Source organism: Cebus imitator, unplaced genomic scaffold (assembly GCF_001604975.1).
Source record: "Cebus imitator isolate Cc_AM_T3 unplaced genomic scaffold, Cebus_imitator-1.0 Scaffold97, whole genome shotgun sequence".
In the NCBI taxonomy this organism is placed as follows: domain Eukaryota; kingdom Metazoa; phylum Chordata; class Mammalia; order Primates; family Cebidae; genus Cebus; species Cebus imitator.
The window spans coordinates 5317274-5343720 of NW_016107412.1; the positions used below are offsets into that span (position 1 = coordinate 5317274).

At 36.1% G+C, this 26447-nt stretch overlaps 1 protein-coding gene across 3 annotated transcripts in view; it reads left to right on the plus strand.

The window, feature by feature from the left end:
• The window catches only part of A1CF (APOBEC1 complementation factor), a 76019-nt gene extending 53616 nt beyond the window's left edge, over positions 1-22403 (plus strand). For 2 of the 3 annotated variants that reach the window (XM_017536385.2, XM_017536388.2), the window contains 7 exons: positions 2304-2468; positions 8049-8146; positions 10171-10444; positions 12382-12587; positions 15258-15394; positions 16418-16563; positions 19607-22403. In XM_017536385.2, the coding sequence (XP_017391874.1) occupies positions 2304-2468; positions 8049-8146; positions 10171-10444; positions 12382-12587; positions 15258-15394; positions 16418-16563; positions 19607-19758 (1178 nt within the window). In that variant the 3' untranslated portion in view covers positions 19759-22403. The remainder of the gene's footprint in view (positions 1-2303; positions 2469-8048; positions 8147-10170; positions 10445-12381; positions 12588-15257; positions 15395-16417; positions 16564-19606) is intronic. The other variant, XM_017536387.2, reaches the window with a different exon arrangement.
• The last annotated feature ends 4044 nt before the right edge of the window (positions 22404-26447 follow it).

Sequence of the window (26447 nt, forward strand, 5' to 3'; positions counted from 1 at the left end):
TTTTTAATTATACATATCTTTCACCTTCTTGGTTAAATTTATTTCTAAGTATTTTCTTGTGGGATGATATTATAAATGAGATTGTTTTCTTGATTTTTTTCAGTTTCCTTGATTTCTTGTTATTAGTATATAGAAAAGCTACTTATTTATATATGTTGGTTTTGTATTTTGCAGCTGTACTGAGCTCGTTTATTAGTTACAATGAAATACTCTTCAGCCTTTATATAGAAGAAAATTCTATCATTTGCAACAACACGGATGAACCTGGAGGACATTATATTAAGTGAAATAAGCCAGGCACAGAAAGACAAATATGGCATGACCTCATTTATATGTGGAATCTAAAAAGTTGAATTCATATAAACAAAGTGTAGAATGGTGTTTACCAGGGCTGAGGGCAGAGGTACGGGGAAGATATTGGTCAAATGATACAAAGTTTCCATTAAAATGAATAATTTCTGGAAATCTATTGTATAATATGACTATAGTTAACATATTTGTATACTTGAAAATTGCTAAGAAAGTAAATCTTAAATGTTATCACCACTGAAAAAATGTATGTGAGATGATGGATATGTTAATTAGTTTCATTAATCATTTTACAATGTATACATATATCAAAACATCATGTTGTATACCATAAATAGAGGCAATTTTGATTAATCAATTATACCTTAATAAAGCTGGTAAGTAAAAATGCAAAAACTTAATAATCTATTTTTGCAAGTAGATAGGAACCAGCTCCAGTACAGCATTGGGTGGAACCCAGGTTTCATTATTTTTTAGACTTTATCTATTATGGGGCCAAGGCTGAGAACTACTGAGCTACAAAAACCAGAGTTAACTAGGAGCCTTGGGGATCTTGGGATAATACAAATGAAAAATCTATGTAAAGCCTAGAAGGGGAAGGGAAGAGAGTAATGAGGAAAACTATCCCCTGGAATCCAATACAGAACAAGATAGTCACAGCTAGAGTAACAAGAGCCAGCTTCTCTAGGGTCCGTTATCTCTTAAGACATGCCTATTCTTCATTTGGGTTTTAGAATGCCAGTGCCACAGATGCTTTCACTGACTGCTTTTCAAGCAATATAAAGATGCATTCTGATTGAAAATAATTGCTTCCCATGAGTAATAATTAAACAACTAAACCCTTATCAACACTGAGAATTCCTGATTTTGTTCTCTCAAGATTTGTATTGCTTACAGGATAAAGTTTATTCCCAAACAATGAATGAAAAACAAACTAGATTTCCTATCAAATTTAGAACTTGGGTTGACTCTCACCCTCCTCTCATCACTTTGACAGGATCTGCACTGTGTTGGGGTGCAGGAGCAGAGTCACCAAGAAACAAAAAAAAAAATAAAAACAAAAACAAAAAAGGGAGAGGTGGTTAAGTAGAACAGGTCTGGGAAAGCTATCCTCTCTATAGCTCATTTCCCATTCTGTAAAACTGGGAACCATTCACCTCCCCACAGGGTTACCGTGAGAAGGAACTGAGATTGCACATGAGTTGGAAACACATGGTATAGTACAAGACACTCAATAAATTGTATTTATAGGAATACAAAAATATATGTAGCCAGGGAGAACAACTACCCTTTTCAGAAGAGTTAAATTTCTCATCATAGACACTTCATTGTTCATCATCTGTCTTCTTAATTAGGATTAAAAAAACGTCTCCAGATTCCCAATTTATTGATGTTGTAAAAGAGGATTAAGAGGGAACACAGCTGTTCTAAGCCTTGACCAAGTATAAGGGACAGAGAACAAACTAAGGATGGCTGAGCCCCACCCACCTTTGCCCAAGCATCATTTTTTGAACATCTCAATTGTGGTACCCAGACTAGTTAACAACACAGATTCCAACAGCAGTAAACACTCTTCCTCGTAACCTTTTTAATGTTCTGTGGAGTCAGACTCTATGTCTAGGCCCTAAATTCATACTTTTTCTTTCTCCCTTTTGCTATCTTACCTTAAGTGACTACCTCCACCCAATGAGTGCTGTTCTCAGAGTCAAATGTGCTCTTCGTTGCCTCATTTCTCTTCAACCTCAAACCACATACTGGTTCCTTTATAATCAATATAAAGTTTAACAAGCCACTGGTCACACAGGACTCCCTTCTAGTCAGCTACTATATTTATTTGGAATGTCTCTTAAGATCAGTACTCACCAATTTCAATGGTCATCTTGCTCATTCAAGACCTCAAGTGTCAGGTCAATTTAAAAGACCATCAGTATAAACTGAGATGATGTTGTCCTGATTTCTACATAATTAATCATAATTGTAATCATTTTCAACAGGAAGAATTCAGTTATGGGGACATCCTATTGCAGTAGACTGGGCAGAACCAGAAGTAGAAGTTGATGAAGATACAATGTCTTCAGTGAAAATCCTATATGTAAGAAATCTTATGCTGTCTACCTCTGAGGAAATGATTGAAAAGGAATTCAACAATATCAAACCAGGTAGGACATATATATAAGATTATCTTTTCAAAACATTTTTTGAAAGCACCTATGCTTGAGACAACATCCCATAACTTCAAATAGAATGCTTTTATTTAGCTCATCTCATAATTGCATGCACACCTTTCAAACTAGATTCCTAACTTTGGATTAAAAAATCAACCATATGATCCCATAATATTTATCAATATAATAATTATATAGTTATCTGTGTGATTATTTAATGAATACATATTTTCTTCACTAAACTATAAATTTCATGAGTTTTTCCTGCCTCTTAGCCTTTCCTCTGTCCTCAGACATTTAGTTTCTGGGCCTAGGGTACAATAATTGCCCAATAAGTATTTACCATATTAATTAATGTGTGACATAACTGTAGGTCTGATGCAGGGTTTCTCAACCTTAACTATTAATATTTTGGAACAGATCATTCTTGGTTGTGAGGGTCTGTCCAGCGGATTGTAGGATGTTTAGCAGCATCTCAAGGCTATCCCTGTTAGATACGAGTAGCAACCTCCAAGATGCAACAACCAAAAATATCTTCAGACTTTGAAAAGTATACCCCATGGGTGGGCAAAACTGCCCCCAGTTTAGAACCACTGGCCTAATGGGATATGCTTGTGACATAAGTAAAAAGGTGGCAATCCTAGGAAACTGATTTGAGTGAAGAAGAAGGGAAAGGAATAGAGGGAAGGTGGAAGGGGATTATTAGTTGATACTCATCTTGTCAATATTTTTCAGTATCAATTCTAAGCCATCAGATTGACTCCCTGTCTCTTTCTTCTCCATATAGGAGCTACAATGCTGAGGGAGGTAGAACATTTCAAGAACAATGTCCAAATTACCATTTCCCAAACCCAGTTCAGAACATTAATTCTACAGTCTTTTAGTAGATGTTACTGATCAAAGGGCTCCATGGTCAAATCAGCTTGTCAACAACATATTCTGCAAAATTAAATTAATTTCATTATGGAACTTATTAAAGTCTTTAACCTTCTAACATCCTTTGAAATTCTCCAAGAAAAGATACAGAAAGCTTCATTTTTCAAATTTCTGAAACATGGATGTTCTTTATTGGCAGATCATCTTGTGGGATTACTGTGTCTTTAAACACACTCTGGGATGTAGTGGCTTAGGGTTATCATAGTAGCAATATCCTTTTATAACTAAGTATTTCCCAGTCTCCTGGCAAATTCCCTAGGTTGTTAATAAGCATGGGTCATGGTGCTGTATGTTAAAACTGCCTGAGAATATTTACTTGCACATACTAGCATTGTCTGTTTCCAACTCTGGATGCTATCTCAAATATAACAATGATCAGCTGATGATTTGCTCTAAAGGTATTCAGTAAGGATGTGACTGCTCCATTTTGAAAGATTCTCCAAAGATCTTTCTCCAGCCTCAGGAACTCTGCCTTCCCTGAAATATTAGTGTGATAGTGTGACTCCACACCAACAGCTGTGAATCCATGACTCAGCTAGAAACTGCTAATGATGGACCACCTCACTGTGTGGCAAGCATTGTAGTGGGCACTTTCACAGCATTTGTCATTTATTCATCACAACTCTATAATGCAGGTTACTGTATTTGTTCCATTACTTTCTAGATAAGAAAACCAGGACCCAGAGCAGTTAAGTAGTTTGCCCAGGGTCACACAGCTAGCAGGTGGCAGATCCTGAATTTGAACCCAGGTCTGGTAAAGGGTATGTTCTTAACAACTTTAATACTCTCATGCCCAACCTTATTCCATTCACTCACTCATTCATTCAACTGTCTTTCCTTCAGCAGCTCCTATGTGTGAGGCACTGTGGAAGGAACCAACAGCTATGATATATGCATGGAAAAAGTTTAAGAAATCCAGAAAAATCACAGCTTAGACAGGCTACTACTGGAGTGCAGAGAAGACTTGTGTTTGGAAGTGACATCTAAGCTGAGGTCTGAATGTTGATGTAGTTGTAGGCATAGGAACCAATATGTGTGTGTATAAATATTACTCACTATCCTCCCTATTTCATGTTGACTTTCTACCTTCCCAGAGTGAATAATACTTCTTATTTTTATCTAATTAAAACAGCACCTTTTTTTGCAAAGGGCTAGAATGAGAAACTACTAAAAGGCTGCTTCCTTTCCTAGTCCCTGGTTATCAGCTTCAGCTTTCCCAGTCTGCGTATTGGGATATATTGAAGAGACATGTGTGCCCAGATCCTACTAATTATCATGAAAATAATGAACATCCTTTCTCTCTCTCTCTCTCGCGCACACACACACACACACACACACACACACACACACACACAGCCTCTTGCTCTCTCAGTCTTTCTCTCACTCTTTCTTTCCTCTTGGGACTAAAATGTGTCCAGCAACTTCAGGGCACAGTCTGCAGCTGGTGGCACAACTCTCAGGGCTATGTAATGATGTGTGGCTTGTTCTTCCTGGCCCTCTGCAAAAATAAATATGAATTGCAGGAGGTGAACAACTAGCAGACATCTGCTGCCTTGAGAGGGAAAACTCAGAGCTAACTAGTTCATTTTATCTTGGAAAGCATGTATTGTGCCAAGGCTATACTCATCTAGAAAAAATTGTGGAAAGAAACAGGAAAATTGCTCTTTAAAAAATCCATTTAAAGTTTAGGTTCCTCAGAGGAACCTGCATATTCCCTCAAAATATTTGACCATGTATCATTTTAACCATTTATAACTTGAATAATACTATCTTGCCACTCAGAGATGCAAATGATAATTAGAACAAAAATTGGTACCTGAAGATGGTTTGTTCTTCCCCACTGTAGCTGAAGGGTATTGGCTGAATTTCCAGTTATAGTCATTCCACAAGATCTGATTTTCCTACAAGAGTTTAGCAGTATTAGAATAACCTGAAGGGCAAGTTAAATCACTGACTGCTTTCCCTCTAGGGGGTGGGTTCAAGCATTTGAATTTCTATTAAGTTTCAAGACAAAGCTGATTCTGCTGGTCAGGGGACCACACTTGGGTAACCATGACCCTCTGATAACCTCCCCTTTGGCATGCAGGTGTGTTTCTCCTCACGTTGATCTGTTGCTGACAAGTCGATAATAAACACAGCAATAATTTTCCAATTCCTTCCATCATGATTTCAGAGGATCTTTTTCTTCTTTGCTAATGGATGATTTAGTAGTAATAATCATTCATATTCTATGGACTCACCCTCTGCCAAGTGAGGATCAATCATTAAACAAACTTCTATGCACTAAAGAAGAAACATATTAAAATAAGCCATGTGGTGAATACTGTTGTAGAGAAAACCAGCTTTTAGGATACAAACTCTAACTTTTAAACTTGTCTGTTTTATGAGGCTACATTTTTAAATATCAAATTTTCCAAAACCAGATGCATTTGGAAATTATCATTCAACAGTGCAAGATAATTTTAAATATCTGCAAACAGAATTTCAGAAAACCTAAATTAATTATCATCTGAAATGCCACCTAACTGGTGTAGATGACAGAAGTTACAGTGTGAATTGACTGATAACATTCCCTTATTCCATGTGTATTTATTGAGTAGCTTCTGTGTCCAAGGCAGTAAGCAGGAACTGGGTAAAGATGATACTAAGAAGTCTCTGAAACAAGTCCTGCTCTCAGGGAGATAACAGACCAGGGAGCCTAGGTGGAGAATGACATTGAAATATGAACAGAGCAAATACTGGAAAGATGAAGGTCATCATTGGCCAACCTCTTACTTCTCAATTACTAAAACAAGTCATAGGATTGAGTCCCAATCATCACCCCACGTGACACTGAAGGGAATAAAGAGACTATATTGAAAATTCAATTAATTATATGTCCCATGCTTCATGATCTCAGAGAGCTTTGTTATCCTTAGCCTGGCCAGACAATTTTGCTCTGTATAACCATTGCCATAAGAAACCAAGGGTCGAATGTTGAAGGGAGTGAAAAGAGAAGTATCACAATGTCTTTATGTTACAGGCCAACTATTATTCTAAAGGAAGGTAATTCTTAGTCATTGAACCATATGGGAGAGTAAATACTCTAATTACCTTTGTTATCTTGAATCTAAGAGGATAATGAAACTTTGATAGAGACAGAAAGGAGGGGACTTCTTCCTCTTCTTTTCCCTGGCGTAATGCCTCATCCTGTGTTGTCTCCCTGGACGCTCAAGGTACACCCAAGTGAGTGTAGGCTAAAAGAAGATAATTGGCATGCTAAACTAATATGGTTAAACAATTTTCCACCTTACCTTCACTCTAAGCAAAACATCTACTTTTAAAATGGAATAAGCAACCACATTTTAAAAATATAACATCCAACTATCTTGGTACAACTACCTTTTTCATTTTTATATGTTGCCATCATGTTCGGCAGTTCCTTTATATAAAAATAGATTGTTGTTTTGTTTGGGTTTTCTATACAAATAATTTAAATAAACTTTGCAAATATTTGTAAAATACCAAATATATCATTAAAATATGAAAATGCCTTTCATTCTCCCCAACTTTTCTCCCCATTCCTGAAGTAACCCCTGCTAAGAGTTTGGTCTCTGTCTTTTCAGTTTGCTTTCTGTGTGAGTGTATTTATATTTGTGTGCACATATATATGGTTTTGGATTACTAAAAATACAAATGCTATAATATTGTACTTATTCTTTTACAACTTTTTAAAATTTAACAATAGGTCTTTAATCTTTCCATGTGATCACATACAGGTCTAGTTTTGTTTTCTTTACAGATACTCCTTGGTGTTGGTATAAATGTAGCAGATTTAATCACTTGTGAAAATAGACATTAAATTGTTTTATTTTTGCTCTTTCAACAATAGTGTAATTGATATTCTTGTGCATGATCCTTTTAGATGTGTGTGAGTGTTGCTGTATGGGACATTCCTGAAAGCAGAATAGTAGATAACTGCATTGTTTCTAGTCTTTACCTATCATGACATCAAGGCAGGCAACTTATCTTGGTTTCCTGATGTTCTTTCAGAAACAACTTTCTTTTTCTTTTTTTTGCTTTTTAGTTTAAAGAGTATTGGATAAGGGTATAGGAAATCTGGTTGTAGCTCCTCTCTGTGTGAACTCATAAATCTCAGTTGCCTGGTCAGAACTGTAGTTACCTAACATTTAAGTTTTAAATTAAAGTTAATTACATAAGTTAATTACAAAAGAGATAAAGACATTTTGCTGGGGTGAAAAACAGAAAACTTTAAAAGGTAATCACCTAAATATATGTTTGTAAAATGACCAATAATTGAATTCAACTCAATTCAACAAATATTTTACCATGCATAAGGTACTATCTTTTACATTACATAAGATGCAAAGGAAGATGCAATTCCCACCCTTAGAGATCTAATAATCTAGGAAGTAGAAAACATAAATCCATAATAAATTATGTTAAGTCAGAATATACATTTTATTTTAAAGATTGCAAACAAAACCTTCTGTTGAATGTTCTTGATGAGATCCTTACTTAAATATAAGGTCTCCATTAAAAAGAAATCAAATTCTCTTGGAAGCTAGGTGCTAAAATATATCATTTTCAGGGCTGTCTTAAGTTTGTTAATGGGGCAATCTTCACTCTATTTTACAGGTGCTGTGGAGAGGGTGAAGAAAATTCGAGACTATGCTTTTGTGCACTTCAGTAACCGAGAAGATGCAGTTGAGGCTATGAAAGCTTTAAATGGGAAGGTAAGGTAGAACAAAGAAAAAATATGTAGATTCCATCCAAGTTTGGTGTGGACATTACATTGAAAAGTGCAGTCCTGCAAGTCTGTTTCACTCCAGCTTTCTCTGACATGGCTGCCTTAGTCTGTTTAAGATGTACTAAAGAGAATGTACTAAAGAGAAATGGAAAATGGAGCTGTACCTAATATATCCAACTTTACTTTTATTTTTTTCTAATTTAGACAAGTCACTGGCCCTCAATTTGTATGGAAAGAGGAAATTGAGGTAGATTATTTCAAGGTGTCTTTTGTAATTCCAATTTCCTCTCGTTATTTCAAAAAGATTATCATCATTTTAGTGCAGTATTTTAGAAGCTGATGATTTAAAAAGATGTCAAGATAGCTGTTATTCTGCCTTCATAGTTTGATCTTCCAACTTAGAAAGCTTAGAATCTCTCACCTTGCCAAGAGTAAGGGCTGGGGAAGCTTCTCTATCCTCACTACTGAGTTGTATATAGAAACCCATATATTTATATATCAAGCCAATAAACATTTAAAACCTTCTGTAGATCGCTTATCATGCTAGGATACAAAAAGAATCATAGATGTTTGGCAAAGAGTTAAAAGTCTGTTGGAGGAATAAGACAACTACACAAACACATGCAAAGTACAGGCAAGTAAATATCATAAAAAGAGATACACATGGTGAGAAAGTTCAAAGGAAGAAGTGGGCCATAAAGAATAAAACATCTTCATGAATATGAAATGAAAATACTTAAGAGAAGACATGAAAATTGGGTAGAACTTCAAACATCAAAATATGGAAAGACTAACAGTCTTAGACAGAGGCACAGCATTTGAGAAGAGCAAGAAAAAATTGGAGAACAGAAGAATGTAGAGTAACTTAGTTGGAACATAATATATGTAGGACTGTTTTACCCATGGGGTCTGGTATCAGTCAGAGTCCCAAAAGAAAACAAACAGCAAAGGAATTAATTACAAAAGTGTGTGTGGGGACTACAGAAATCAAAAGATAATATCAGAATCTGGGGTTCACAGCATTCTGGAGGCAAAGGTACAGGGCTGGAGAATTAACAGGAATCCTGAAAGTGGAGAGAATTGTGTAGAGCATATCTCTTTGCAAGAAGTAGCTAGGCTACTTTTGTTGAGAGCCACTTGTTTCTTGTGTAGGCAAGCAGTACATAAAAGGTATTTGCACTTGTAGATCTGCATACATCCATTATCCTCGACATCTGCAGCTGTGTGCAATTTCAAAACTTGTGTCAATAATTCTTGAGGACAAGTATTAAGGGGTGCATGATCTGAGAACCTCAATATTACTCTCACTCCCAATTACCCCTGACCCTGTCATCCCTGTTTATTAGCTCCCAACTGTTCAGCAGATCCAAAGGTGGCTTCACGAGAAAGAACTTGTGGCAGGCAATGCAACAGCCTCCCAGATTCCTCTTCCTGTGGTAGGGCCACACTATGCCTCTCTTCTTCCCCAGTGAAAACTTGTGTGGCTGCTTTAAGGAGCATGACATTTAGCTGGCTATCAGCTGGAAGGGCCTGACTTGGCTGCCAATGCTAAATGCTAATAATTGATAAGATCTCATTACTGGTTTCCTTTCATCTTCATTTTCTTGTACTAGGTAATGGAGATTTTATACCATCCATAACAAACCTCAATTTTCTTGTAGTTGTATAATTATATAAACATGTAATTTAAAACATATATGACATAATAGAAATATTACATAACTTTCTGTCTCACTGTCTGTAACCAGATTGTAAATTTATAATGAATATGTCAATAGATGCTGGCCAGTGTTACTGTCAAACCTGTTGGCATTTTATGCAACTTACCAACAAATTGCTCAGTGAAAATTCAACAGGTGTACAAACACAAACCTATAACGTGACAAGATACAATCAGTAAGCCTACAGCAAATAGTCTAACACTTAAAAGTAGTCACGTTATTAGGGCTCAGCTACACCTGGTTGTCTTCATATCATCTCATGTTGATTTTTCTTTGTTACCTACAACAGGTGCTGGATGGTTCTCCCATTGAAGTGACCCTGGCAAAACCAGTGGACAAGGACAGTTATGTTAGGTACACCCGAGGCACAGGTGGAAGGGGTACCATGCTTCAAGGAGAGTATACCTACTCTTTGGGCCAAGTTTATGATCCCACCACAACCTACCTTGGAGCTCCTGTCTTCTATGCCCCCCAGGCCTATGCAGCAATTCCCAGTCTTCATTTCCCAGCCACCAAAGGACACCTCAGCAACAGAGCCATTATCCGAGCACCTTCTGTTAGAGGTAACACCAGTCGGATCTTGCTTTAGAGTAATCCCAAGATTTCAAATGATTCGTACTGCAGTAGCCTTAGATACATTTGATGGGTCCACTGGGTGAAAAGCACTGAAAAATTGTTTATTAAAAATCAAGTATTATATCAATAGTTTCCCTTTAATAGGAGTCTTTTTTACATTACAACTGGTTATTGAAAAAATGTGGTCAGAACATTGTGCAAATGAGCCTAGTGCACAAATTCAAACTTTGCCTGGACTCACAAAATTTGCACAAACTAAAACCTAGTTCCATAATTGTTAGCTTCCTCTGTATCACTTGTCCACTATTGTGCAGTCATCTGTGGCTCATTACAACACTTCTGGGATAGACAAGTATAGTCCAGTGGAAACCAACTTCCTCAAAGCAAAAATCTTTCAAGGCATGTGTGTATTTTATGGTGACTCAGTGACATCATCTTAACATATAAATCACAAATAATAATAGATATAACAGACATGAGATGTTCTCATCTGACCTCCTCCAAGAAATATGTGTTATACTTTCTTAAAAGCCAAACTATTAAGGAAATCACTATTTCTTTAGTACATGGAGAACTAAATAAACGCTGAATAGAAAAAAGAACCCTCAATTGGACTGCTAATAAAACAATAAATATTTCACATTTGAATCCTGTAAGAATTCTAAATGTTTGAGCAGTTTTTCAAGTTTCGTTTCTTCAAGGAAGCTAGAAGATAAAGAAAGCCTTTATTTCCAAGAAACTAGCTTATCCCTGTGTTTTGGGTTCCTTCAGATTAGTTTTTCTAGGATGTGGCTAATGCCAGCTGAATCCCAGTTCTATCTTCCAAATATGACATGAATCGGGGCAATTCAATAAACAAACTGTGTATTTAGGTCTATTTTGGGGTTTGACTTAGAAGCAAAGAGGCACATCTAGATTACTGTGGAAACACTTATCTTACTACGTTTTACTATTTTTCAGAGGAACTGAATTGATCATCCTAGGAGCTCTAGTCTTCAACAGCCTTAAAAGTTTCATACTCATAATTATTTTGCCCAAAATTGTAATGCAAATGAAATAATCAGGATTTCCTTTAGGATAACTTGTTTATGTGATGATAAATTATATCATTGAAATATTATGCATTTATAATGTAAAATCACATCATCAACCAATCCATACATTGAATGCAAATTGTCAACCAGTTATGATGTAGAAAAAAACAAACTCCAGTAAAAGGGAAAAATGTCTATCTTATAACAAGAATCAATGAATAATATTCATGGATGAAGGGAAATCAATTTAATTTTTATCTCTATGCCACCAATAGATAATCAAAGTAGCAACATGGCAAAACAAAAATCAAAAGGAATCTATGCATGAAACTCAATGGAAATTTAAGCATCACATCGACGGAACATAAGAGAGAGGATGGTGAACTTAAAAGCATGCTTTTAAATGTTTATTTTCCAATAAGTCATTGGAGGTGGGATAATTAGGGAAACCGGAATTTATTTCTGATATACTGATCACTGACAGTCTCTAAGCAAGACTGATTTTAAAACAAGTGGTTGAATTATGTTGGAATGCTGTAATAAATACATTTCCAGTCTTTATTAGTCTATAGAAAATGTCAAGAAAAGGTTACCTAAAGACAAAAATTGCAAAATTTCTCTACCAAAACTTTTAAGTTGCCTGTGTACTTATCAGTAGTATTGTACTTATCAATGGTATTGCTTTCTTCCGAAGGTTTTTTTTAAAAAAGAGGGAGACATCTATGTTAAACCTTACCTTATGTTGAGTTTCATTACATTAGAATCCTAGAGTTTCCCACCCATCTTCAGGGCAATAATCACCATGAATTGGGCTAACTTTTCCATTACAGTAAGATTCAGGGTGATTTTCTGGTGGTTTGATTCAGTTTAATGCCTTCTTACATTCCTAGAAATTTACATGAATGTACCTGTAGGGGCTGCGGGAGTGAGAGGACTGGGCGGCCGCGGCTATTTGGCATACACAGGCCTGGGTCGAGGATACCAGGTCAAAGGAGACAAGAGAGAAGACAAACTCTATGACATTTTACCTGGGATGGAGCTCACCCCAATGAATCCTGTCGCGTTAAAACCCCAAGGAATTAAACTCGCTCCCCAGGTAGGTAATGTTATTCCAGAAATAGTTTAAGTTGTGCCAATGAGCATTATTCACTTTTATCAAATTATTTGACTTGATCCCTACCCAAGCTATGGGATTTTTTTTTCTTTCAATGTATAAAACATCCAATCAACGTGACACACTTTGAGCAAATGCTGGACATTGGGTGCCATTATTCTATTATAGGCCCTTACTCTTTTTTAAAAACCATTAAGTTTAACACTTTGAACAATATTCCACTGAAATGCAAAGAACCTTAGAGCTATTAAGAATTATCAGCCAATAACCTATATGAAAATAAAATGAGGCAAAGACCCCATCTCAGAATAAATGCCTATTGTGTGTGAGCCAGGTTGTTTGGCAAATGAAGAGTATTATGGCAGGGCCCTGAATAGACCATTTAGGACATCTTTTCTTGGAAATAGTGTATCTAACGGAAAACTCCACCATGATATCTAGGTGAATATCTAGGTTAACTATGAGATGTCATCAGTCATATCAAATTAACTCTTCCTCAATAGTTATATTTGGGCAGTGCCATTACAGCGAATTTTTATTGTGTTTATTTAACAGTTCTAAGTTTCCATACTTCAGAATTAGCCTGTGGTTTTTATTATTGGAAAATTAAAATTTATAAAAGTTTCAATATGGAAACTGATTCCCAGGGTCAAAAATAAAACAAATCAGGGTCTATGCTAACCCTGAGACTGTTCCCTGTGGGAGTGTTACAGGTGCTGATCTCTCTGAAATACATTTTGGCTGAATAACCAGAGTTACAGTTTGTGTATCTTCAAGGAAACTTCCCTACTCCCATGCCAAAGGTATAAGCCCCACATGTACGGTAGGAGCCCTTATAAGTTTCATCAAGAATAAAATGTGATTTTCTAAAAGCTCATCTTGGGTAATTGTATTATGGGATTTCTGGCTGTCTTTTATCTACAAATTAGTTTATCTAAGGATTCTGCTAGCCCTACCCAGGCAATTAAAAAACAAAAAGAATGCCTATCAGAGTGCTAAACAGCAATCATTTGTTTGTTCACAAAAGATTTAGTAAGCTTCTCTTATGCACCCTGTAGTGCACTAGGTGCTGGAGACGTAGAAGTGAATATAACAAAATCCCTCTTATCAAAAATTAGGTGGCAATTCAGTGGGAAAAAAACTGACATGTAAACATATAATGAAATCTGGTAAGTGATATGATGAAGTTTGTTCAGAAAATACAAAAGCTAGTCATCCACTTGCTCTTGGGTTAAAACCCAAAACAAAGAACCTGATTCAAGTAGTGAAATACTTATAAATCTTTTCAGAAAATAAAAATAATAGTCACAAATTCTGTATAACAGTAATTCTGAGTGCTGCTATAATATAAAAAGAGATCTCTTTGTTTTACATTAAACTCAAGCTAGAAATTCATCATGTCTTATATTAATATGTGGGTAATAATCTCTATCAATTAATAAAAGTTCTTTAATTTGTCTCTGAAATTCTACAACTAGAGTTTAGAAATGAAGACCATGCCACCACCAATATAGATGGGGTCTAAACAACCCCAAAGTAGAGTTACAAACTTCCAGCCAGAAACAGAAAGACAAGCACTGCCCTACAAAGTCAGCAGTGAGAGCTGGCGCTCCTTCCACCAGGGTTTGCTCACCTGGCATGAACAGGCAGGCATAATATCTACCAGAAAAAGCTCCTTTATTATTGCCCAAGAACTGTAGAGAGTGCTCTGAGGATGACAAGAGATACTACACAACAAGAGTATTAAAAAGAAAATGTCAATAGAGAAAATAGGAACAATCTACAAATTAATAAACTGGAAAATGTCATGCTATTGCAGCTGGGTTCATTAGCACAAATTAAGAAACCCCAGAGACCCATCCTGGGGCATTGTTCTGTCTTATAGTTATTTTCTCAGCCTGATGCCCTGTTTTGCACAGTCTACTAAATCTGCTGACTAAAGAGAGCATCAAGACCTCTGGACAACCAAAAATGGCTTCAGAATAAAGAAACTATGAATCTTTAGAAAATATTCAGTTTGGAGTAATTACAGAAGAGAAAAACATACAGTAGTATGCTAAAAAGCATATTATCATTAAGAAGATAAAAAAGCCAGAAGTAGTGTTTTACCAAGCAAATAAAAACATCGCAATTGTCAACTCCCATCTAGGAATGCTCAATAAATTCCAATCCATTAAACTTTTCAATTCTACTTTTATAAAATTGTGAGATTAAAACCTTGTGACAAATGACATGAAAGAAAAATATATTCTTAGGTTATCATCTCTAAATCATTATAAACCCAGAGATTGAGGGTAACAATGAGTAAATCTATACACACAGTATTGGAGCAACAAATTTTTTAGAAAAACAAATATATCAAACAAATCATAAAAGTAAGCTTTTGGTAAAAAGTTACAGCTGAAGGACTAAACTAAAAACATATTACAGTAAATGGTGTGAAAGTGATTTTTATGAACTGATAGACCTAACATTTTTAACGGAGTTCAGATTGAGTTCATCTTAAATTTTATGAGTCATTAAAATATGTGGCATTTTATATCTTCTGATATTAGCTTGAACTCTGAAGATTAGTGTTTAAAAACCTGAAAACTTGGGAAATAATGTGAATATGTCATTTAAGGGGGAAATAACATTTTTTTATTCTTATAGATATTAGAAGAGATTTGTCAGAAAAATAACTGGGGACAGCCAGTGTACCAGCTGCATTCTGCTATTGGACAAGACCAGAGACAGCTCTTCTTATACAAAATAACCATTCCTGCTCTAGCCAGCCAGAATCCTGCAATGTGTGTAACTTCTCCAAATTCCTTACCATTTTGATTTTAGAGCAGGACACATTTCTAAAAATTAAGTGCATTTAGTCACCATCTAAACAAGATACTCAGGTCTACCACCTACTCATTTTTCATTAAGTGCAAACACTGAGATATGTAGATGGGATGTGCCAGCTATGAAACCAGCACATAAAGGCCCCCAAATTTCATATACACAGTGAAGGTTGTGTAGTGTCACCAACTAGTGGAAAACAGTCAGTAATGTAAAATGCAATAGAAATAAAAAACTATAGCCCATTCTTGGCTGGGTATGGTGGCTCATGCCTATAATCCCAGCACCTTGGGAGGCCAAGACAGGTAGATCACTTGCAGTCAGGAGTTCAAGACCAGCCTAGCCAACATAGTGAAACCTTGTCTCTACTAAAAATACAAAAATTAGCTGGTTGTGGTGGCAGGCGCCTATAATCCCAGTTACCTGGGAGGCTGAGGCTGGAGAATCGCTTGAACCTGGGAGCTGGAGGTTGTTGAGATTGTGCCACTGCACTCCAGCCTAGGCAACAGAGCAAGACTCCATTTCAAACAAACAAACAAAACCATAGTCCATTCTTTTATCTGTGTGTTTAGGTTGAATAATATGACATTACCATTTTTATACATAATAACACAATAGCCCATCATTTAAATTTTGGACCAAATATATGACCTCTCTGTTAGTAGATATCACCTCCTGAAATTTACCTTGAACCTGTATTTCTATATATTTTACGAACAATTTCTTTCACTTTTGATTTAGAAAAGCCATGTAGTTAATTACTTGTATGTCCCAGGAATGTCATCAACCATTGATGTTCTATATCAATTTGTAAATATTCCTACATGCAACCTATATTTAGAAGCTTTAATAGCAAACAGAATGAAAATACTCATGCAAAATACCACCATCCAGTCATCTAACAAAGCTGATAGTGCTTTAGGTTTTCACCTGACTCAACTGTACCAGTTAAAAATACCTACCCTGACTGATTTGCTTTCCAGCCACCCTTTCACACCTCCAAAACTGAGTGCCTATGTGGACGAAGCAAAGACATACGCAGCCGAATACACCCTGCAGACCCTGGGCATCCCCACCGATGGAGGTGATCCTGGTACCATGACTGCTGCTGCTGCTGCTGCTTTTCCAGGTATGGGGAAATTATGTCAAAATTGGCACCCTGCAGAGAGTATTAAGGAAACCCTTTTTTTGGTACCATGGAATCATAGAAATGTTTGCATACCCCACTTACATAATCTGACTTGCACCACGTTGGGACCAAAAAGAGGTTCCCAAATGAGTGACCCACTAAAGCACGAGGCAAGAAAATCAAGCTGGGCAGCAGAGTGGGTTCTGGTCTCGGCCCAGCTTTAAATGGCGGTGTGATCTTGAATGAGTCAGTCTCTCTAAGTCTGGTTTGTTTTGGTTTTTACTTTTAGTAAGAGAGTTTGAGACTGCCTATGGATAGATTATGTTTATTGGAGCTCTTACTGTGTGCTAGACATTCACCTAAATGGTCAGGAAGCCTTATAATATCTGAATAATGCTCATGACACCACCAAGAGTTGGGTTTCATTAGAAAGCCCATTATACAGATGAATAACCCAAGTATGGAAAGATTAAGTAATTTGGCCAATGGCAATTAGCTTTTCAGCAATCCTTCTCCCTCTCCAGTCTTCAATCTACTTTTATTAATTTTATTTCCAAAAAGATTTTAAAGTAAAAAATTGTATGTATGAGAGTGAGGAACAGACAGAAATCTTTTCAATATGTGAATAATCAGGTCTCAACTCAATTTATCTGTTCTATAATATTGGTCTGGGGCATGTGCTGATTGCTTAAAGCAAAGCCTATCTGTAGATCAACAATGTCTTCAGAGGTCACATTTAAAAGACTTGTCCCCATTTATTATGTACCCACAACAAATGCTTATAATTAAAAATGAGTCCTTTAGAGATTAAAGGGAACCAGGCATGAAAGTTATTTAGGAAACTTTTTTCTCACTGAAAATTTTTTATCCGTTTTTTTTTTTTTTTTTTTTTTTTCTTTTTTTTTTTTTTTTTTTTTTTTTTTTTTTTTTTTTTTTAGTAAAAGCTCATTTCTATTCAAGAAATCTGTCATTCTGACTTGTCATTGTGTTAGTATGTGCCCCATACGTCCAAATTAGATTTTTAACTAGAATTGATTAATTAATTCATATATTGCTCATGTGGAGGTGTGAGAACTTTTATGTTCCTCACGCCACTGCACCTGGGACTTGCTGCCAGTTATGAATTTTCGTTTGTTTGTTTTGTTTTTTCTCAAAACTTGTGAACAAATCCTCCATTCTGGCAAACAAGGCTGACACTAATGATGTTTCACATCTGAAAGTGACCTCAATCCTGGCTTTGTTTCTCTGTAAGAACTTGGAAACACTCTGTGGTGAGTCCCTTAGAGGTTACCAAGGAAACAGCTGACACTACAGAGGGCAAGGTCCTTCCTGGGCAGTGCGGGGCCAGCAGCCGGTGCTTGCTTTCCACATAACAGGATGTTTACATGTCCATTTACTCAGGACACATGCCAGGGCTTCTCAGTTCTTAGAGAAGATTGAATCCTTGTCTTACAGAAAGGTGCAACCAAAGACACGTAACAAATGTACTATAAAACTAAAGAGCAACTGTCAGGAGAGTAAGTTTGCTTTCGCAATGGAAAGAATTTGCTTTTACCCAAGAATGTTTTACCTTATTCTCATTTCTATTGGCTTCTGTGAGAAGTTAAAAATATTTGGGGTATGAGCATTGTCTTGGGAATGCCTAAGAATCTGAGAGCCTCTCATAACTTTGCTGTGGAGTCAAGCAAAGAATAATAGGCACCAAGGGAAGGATTGATTTGAAACATAAACACCCTGGAACTTAACAAATTGACCAAGTTGAAAAAGAAAATTCAAAATCCCTAAAGGTAAAACCTGTGCCATGAACACATGCATGCATGCATGCATGCACACACTCACACAATTATGTTACTTAGTTTAGAAATACTGTTTCCAAATTTATGAAAGTAACTGTTAACACATGTCTCCTATCCTTGGAAAATGGACCAAACTTCACTAGTGCATTAATCAGCAGTACTGACCAAAGTGAATGCTCCGAGTGGATCCAATTTGTGTTCAAAATAATCCAACCAGCTTCCTGCCACCACTTTCTGAGAAGCCACCAGAAAAAAATCAATGTGTCTGGGGTTGGGCAGGCTTCTACCACACATAAACCAAACGGGGTTTAAGACAACAGCAACAACAACAAAAAAAGTACCTATTTGTACTTAAGTATACTTCTTTCTTTCTCTTGCTATCTTTTACAATTTTTGGATCATCTCAGAAATATTCAGGTTTTAGACTAAAACAATACAGAGAAATAATGTTTTAGATAGTAGCTAATATGCTTTCTTCTTCAAAACTGAATGCTCATCTACTAGATCACAATGCTAACATGAAAGCACATAGATTATTTTTTTAATTCTCAGGCACTTTGGCTCTCTGAGCGGGAGAACCAGCATCAAGGCCTCTGAACACACCAAGCACAGGCTTGATGAGGCGCTTAGGAGATAATAAGGTGCTTTTGCCATTCATGGTTAGATCTAAATATGGACAGGTTAGGCATTTGCTTCTAAGGTATTATGGAGAATCACATTTAAACTTTACAGTATTCCTCCTACTGTCTCCTAGTCTCTATACATCTCCTTGGGTAAAGGCAAATGTTTTAAATGTTTCATTGAGGCAGGTGTGGACTTGCAGGAGAACTTGTCCAACAGAGCCCTGCCTCCCCACATACCATGCCCAGCCAACTCTTCAATCACTCTTTCTCATTTATAAATTCAGAGGCCCTCAAATAGTTATAAATCGTAAGCTTTAATCAACTCAGCGTTCTGTTAAGTTTCTCTTCCTTGGACCCAATCCCAAGCATCTTTTAAGTATAAAGTGATTCTGGCACAGGTGGTTGACCCCACTTTTGGGAACCTTGTCCTAGGACTTTTTAAGTGTCATTTAAAATCACTGAGTCAACATATTGTGTCCCTAATGGCACTTTAAAAAATATATATATATTAACTTTTAGCTTTAAGCAAGATGTTAAATATTCATATTGCTAAAAAAAGACAATAAGCCAAAAGGGAGCAAATGTGAATTCCTTTCATGAAGTTTTCTCTGCATCTTCCTCCAGGATATGCTGTCCCTAATGCAACTGCACCTGTGTCTGCAGCCCAGCTCAAGCAAGCGGTAACGCTTGGACAAGACTTAGCAGCATATACAACCTATGAGGTCTACCCTACTTTTGCAGTGACTGCCCGAGGGGATGGATATGGCGCCTTCTGAAGATACTTTTTAAATTTAAGAATAAGACACACAAAACTCTATTTAAAAAAGTAAATAAAACTCTAACTCATCCCCTAATGATCATAAGTAACATCTTTCCTAAAGAAATGCCTTTCCAGAGACTATAGCTTATACCAATTGTAGAATCATGAAGTAAGAATGTTATTCTGAAATGAAATCAAATGTTAAAGAACTTTTTGTTTAACAGAAAGCTGGAGAACCACTGCCCCAAAAGTTGTTCTTCCAATGCTCCTGAGTGTTTGGGGCATATGTTTACAAATCCTGCCAGGGTGGCAAGAGATCTTTTAGCTGGCAAGAGTTGGGAGGGATGGGGCAGACCTGAGCAGTCATTAACAACCAAGGAAGCCAAGTAAACTCCAGAGTCTTACCTCTGGCTTGCAGCTGCTTTTGTGATACACAAAGTCATAAAGAGGAAAAGGGAAGGTAGAATGCATTTTCAAAATGCATTCACCATGGCCCACTCGGTGGGTCATGATTGCAGGCCTGAGCTCATGAAAGACTGTCCAAGATTCTGTGGATTCAACCTCTCTTCAGCCTGAAAAAATTTCATCCAGTCGATTTGTCATAGATCAGGATCTTCCTGTCCCCTGAAGCCCATGGAGACTTCCTAGAAATAGATATGATGTGTTGCAGATATGGTTAAAACAAATCCAGGTCCCACTGTTTATTCAGCTCATTAGTCCACACCTATTTTTCCCTAGAACTCCTACCTTTTCCAATAATCATGCCAACATGAAATGACTTTTTCTACTTTAAAATGTTTTGACTTGTTCATATTGATTTATTTTCATCATCTCAGACTCATTTTTCTCCTACCTAATATTATAAAAAATGTAAATCAGAGATACAGAATATCATTTATGATACTTCTTCCTATTCAGCAAATTGACTGAAAAGTCATTTTAAAGAGAGAAGAACAGATTTGCTCTCATTTCTTTGATATTTTTGCAATATCCACCCCACCATCTAGTATTCAGAGACAGTTATATTAACTTGGGGTTAGCCTTGAATTATCTAACCCATTTATTTTAAATCTGCCAGGAAATCCTCTTTCTTTCCTTCCTTTTTCTTTCAGTGAGTATCAGGCAGATTCACCATACCTGAGTCCTCTTGTCTTGAAGCTGCCACAGAAAAATCTTAAATCAATCATTGCTGATTAGAAACTGTTTCAATCAGCATGGGTGTCATTTACCAAAATCCCCCTAGAGTCCCAAAATCTCTCTTCTCCAGGAACACCTGATGATGAAGAGAGGGGAGCAACAGCACTGCAAAACCTGGAACAGAGGTAAAGAGAAGGCACTACTTTCTTGCCATATTTGTAAATGATTGCTTGTTCAAACTTAAATAATCTAAGTCCAACACCAAATACCTATTATTCCTACTTCAGCCTCATTCTTGGTTTAAGATACAGTAATAGAATTTTTATTATTTAAAATCCCTTGGCCCTTACAAAAATCTACAGAACGCAAAGGAAAACATTAATACAAAGACAGAAAATTTTGCCAACTCCTTAATGGAATCCTGTGATCCAAAAGCAGACCAGATTCTAATCAAAATCAGGTAAATTTCAATCACAATTAAAAGTACTTGTAATATTTCTGTTGTACTAACTCCAGTGAGGTAACAAAGGCTTCAAGGCTACAACTGAAACTCGGAAAGGCCCTGTGCTTTCTGTTTTACATTTAGCTTCTAATATTTCTTAGGACACAAGTTCCCAAAGTAAGCTGTACAACAGAATCATCTGGAGAGCTTTTAAAAATGCTAATGCCAATATGGTATCTCATAACATTTACATCAAAATTTCTTTGGATGGGTGCCTGGCATCAGTATTTTTTAATGATCCCTAGGTGATTTCAATATGCACCTAGATTTAGGAATTGCTATATTCTTGTATTTATACTCTGTTTCTTAATTTCTTTTTTTATTTCACTTTTATTAAATAGAAAAATGCAATTAAAAATCATCTAAGTTAAAACAAATAGCCAAATCATATTTATCCCATTAACAGTATGAATTTAAAAGTAATTTATGTAGGCTTGAAACTAACTCTAAAAAGGAGAAAGTAAAACAACTTTCTCCTAAAGCAATTCTTAAATTCAAATTTACACTCTCCCACAGATCTGCTTTTATTCTCAAAGATAGTAATTACATTGACATACAAATGTCCATTGGGGCAGGCAAACTTTTACTCAGTCTAAAAATGCATTCCAAATTCTAGGAGCAGAAGATCTGATTTTCCTTAAAATCTTTGAAAATAAATAGCAAAGGGTATTTATTATCAGATGGCTTGTCAGTGCAGATTAGGTTTGATTCGAAGAAGTTTTAAATTTAATCAAAATGAAAAAATAGTTAATACTGGAATTTCTTTATGAGAAAAAATTCATTATTCTGGATAAAGTCATAATTGCTTTTATACAAGATAAAGAACAAACACCCAAACATACAATAATACCAAAATATCGAGAAAATTACCACGGGAACACCATCTCAAGTTATCACACCATTTACCTCCCTAGAGCCAGTTTTGTACAAATAGGTAGATGTGGTTTTGGTTTTTTGCTAAAATTTTGTTTTAGTAGTATCTAGGGAATACTTCGAATTCCATTAAATTATATTCATAGAAACTGTTAATGTGTCTACCATGCCACATGAAACTTCACTTTCCCCCAAGTTAAGTAGGTAGAGCAAGTCCTGCTGCTGTAACTTTAAAATTATTAAGAAAAGGGGCTTTTTAAATTGCTGGTAGAACCAAAGGCTAATTTTGCATAAGGTTTATATTTTTAGACTTAAGAAATTAGCACCTATTTAATACCTTCAAACCTTCTGCACCACTATCAATTCTTCTGTAATTTCTTATTGGAATGCTCCCTAATTCTTCATAGAAAAAAATTAAAATTAGTTTTATAATAACAAAACAATAATTTAGGAACATCCAGTACATTTGAATTGGATCTCTAAATTCTGGTAATTAATAGCTAATTGATAATTAAAATCAGCCTGATGTTGCTTCAGTAGGAGGAAATGGATCAGCAATGAGAATGGGTATCTATTTTCTTTCCTGTAAAAATGCTGCCTCTTCTCAAACTGCTTTACTTCTCTCCCACTGCATTACTATAGCTAGAACAGCACCTCCGGATACAATGAAATATAATTCTCCTAGATGACTAGATTATCCTCCAATCTGTTATCATGGCAAACCACACTGTTTGGGGAACAGCACCCAAAATGCTGCTAAAAAGCTACCTCATGTCAAGAAAATATGGATTTCAAAAAACATCTGGCACCATGGCCCATGTCTGTAACCCCAGCACTTTGGGAGGCCAAGCCAGGAAAATTGCTGGAGGCCAGGAGTTCAAGACCAGACTGGGCAACGTGGAGAGAACCCCACTTCTACAAAAATAATAATAATAAATTGACCAGGTGTGATGATGTGGGCCTGTGGTCTCAGCTACTTGGGAAGCTGAGGCAGGAGGATTGCTGGAGTCCCAGAGGGCAAGGCTACAGTGAGCCATGTTCACATCACTGAACTCCAGCCTGGGTGACAGAGCAAGACCCTGTCTCCAAAAAAAAGCAGAACAAATATGTAACAAAAAGGGACCTATTTCCTCCAAACCACAATTCCTTAACTTTTTCAAGGTGGGATAGAAATTAAATTATAAGTATGTGTTGATATCAGCTGTGAAGGAAATTGGTTTTTATTTTACTTAAAAGTTTTTTTTAGAAAAAAAAAATTCTTCTGATTGCATTTAGCAAAATATTGCATCAACATAATTTTTTATTTTTATTAATTTTCATTATATTCTAAATGACTATTTTATAATTCTGTCTTGGACAACTGGGCCACAATTAGAATCACATAGACAGGGAGGTTCTTAAGTGTGCCATTTGTAAAATAAAGGGCAATCAAGTTAATAATTCGGGTAATTTTCACTGCATTCTAAGCTATGAAGTTTGATAAAGTCTATTATTATTGAACAACTCCAACACTAAGATTTTCTAACAGTAACTTACAACAGAAAATGAACAATGTGTTCAGTATTCACACAAAGTCATGATTATTCTCTCCTTGCATTCATATAAAAGTTCCCAGGGGGATGAAAATGTATCTAAAAATTAGCCTAGAAACTTGGTACTTTTTATATTTTGTAGATACACTTTTATATATTGTAAATACATCTGTTAAAGATAAAACTAAGTTTCTAGTAAGCACTACAAAAATACTTTGGATAAATATTTTTAAAAAGAAAATATGAACAGGATAACTTAAGATTTTGTATACACTTATTGGAAGACAGAAAGAATCTAGGCAGTAAATATTCCTACCTGACACGCAGCCATTGTCAACTAGGTTTTATTAAATTGTCAAATTTGATTTTGAAATTTTAGTTTACTCAAATAATGTCTTGAAAAATGCTCTGCATTTTACTAGAACATATTCATAGAAATGTAATGTATATACCAGACTATATGTTTGTGTTTGCCAACATTAGAAAAACAAAGTAAATTGTGCTGTAATGAGTGAAACTAAGGAAAAAGATTTTTCTGACTCCCATTCTCTCTCTTTACCTAAGGGGTAAAACATTTAAACTTTTTTTATTAAATGAAAAATGGGCACAGAATACTCTATTGCCCTCAAAATATCCAACATTTTAACAGCCGTGCTAACAATATTTATACAGAAAATAGAATGTGTAAGTTCAATATAGACAGCGAAGTATATGTAGGCTCATTCGTGGGAGATTGTAAACTATGTGTCCATAGTTCTTCTCAGTTTTGTAGGAAAGCTAAAAGAAAACCTTGTACTCTCACTAATAATGAAATTTATAGCCAATTTTAGAAAGGGAAAATTACCTGAAAACCAAAAGACTTCATTCATCCAAACATGCCCGGTATAAAATATAGAATACTTCTGTACCTACCTGCCCCTTACAGACTTTTCTCCTATGTTGAGAGAGAAATTCAAGAAGAATACATCTTGCTCTCTCTCCACAAATGATACTTTGTCTAAGGGAATAGAAGAGACCAAGAAACAGTATCTTTTTTTAAAATATTAATTTATTTTTATTTTTTTTAATATATTTTTAAATTGCATTTTAGGTTTTGGGGTACATGTGAAGAACATGCAAGATTGTTGCATAGGTACACGCGTGGCAGTGTGATTTCCTGCCTTCCTCCCCATCACCTATATCTGGCATTTCTCCCCATGCTATCTCTCCCCAACTCCCCACCCCCACTGTCCCTCCCCTATTTCCCCTCAACAGACCCCAGTGTGTAGTGCTACCCTCCCTGTGTCCATGTGTAGAAACAGTACCTTAAATAAAGTAAGCTGCCCAAAGACCTTTTTGGAGACTGCAGAATATCAACCTTATTCAGGGTTTAGCAATGTCTCTCTGGAGTGACAATACATCCTGGTTTTTCAGGACAATTCTGGCTTAGGTCTGCTGTCCTTTTGTAAATATTAACAATGGTCCCTCTTATTCCCAAATGTGTCCCAGTTTAGACAACAAATTATACAGTCCCTCTCCCCACCTGCTGCCACACAGACACACACACACACACACCACCACCAACACCACTTTATGGGTTGTGGTCTTCTTTTGCTTCTAATTTTGTAGAATTGGATTTACCCTCTCCAGAGCAGATAGCAGCTTATACTAAAGAGCCCAGCTACTCCTTCCTGACTGAGCAGGGTCATGGTAGACAGAGAAGAATGTAACACTTCCTCCTCCAAAATCTCCATCAATCCACTTTCTGTCTTACTGTCTCTCTACCCAGCACATTTCTGGTCCTAGTTTTCCTCTCATTACCCCTGGGTTATGAGTCCTGAGTTCTGACTTCATATGGCAGCACAAGCTAGCCATTACTATGCCAGATTAGGCAGGGGGAAAGACAAGCAGATAGCTCTTAGGGACACTTGCTTGGTCTATAGGGATCCACAGGGCACTAGTAAGGTCTTAGACCATTTACTGGTTTCTTTCTTCCTTGAGTCAAGTTTCTTCTATCTCAAAACAGAAGGATCTTATGTAAACCTTCACCTTAAAAAACATACTAGCTTTTTTTCCTTCTGCTTCACAAATTTGCTCCAACACTAATTCCCTTGCATTTGATTTCATCATTATAATTGTTCGTCAACCATTCTTCATAAACAAATCCTTACATCATTCCATATAAAGGTTTTATTTTGAATGAAAAAAGATATTGTTAGATTATTTTCCTTTTTCACAAAATTTCCCTTTAATTCTCCTTCAATTCTCTTTATCAACATTGAAAATTAAACAAATTTTATAGGCTCTATTGCTATTAACCCACAAATCTATTCTTCAGCGAATACATGATCAGTCTGTGTTTACTATGCACCTACTCTTATGCCAGAAACTGTGGATACAAATACATATGTTTTCTACTTCTCTCCTTAATGGGGCACACAGACTCATGGTCCATTCTTCATTTTTCAAAATTACATATAATTGCCTCACTGATAGGCCTTGCCACTTAGAATCCTGAAAATAAATCAACTCTGTTCTAAACCTTAAGTTTTCACTATGATTGCCAAGCTCTGGATTGATACAATAGGCCTTTTAAAAGATGAATTTAACACTTGACCTATTATGGTTACTTAAATAAAATGAGTTTTCAAAAATTTTCCCCAGGAGAAATATAAAGGCAAA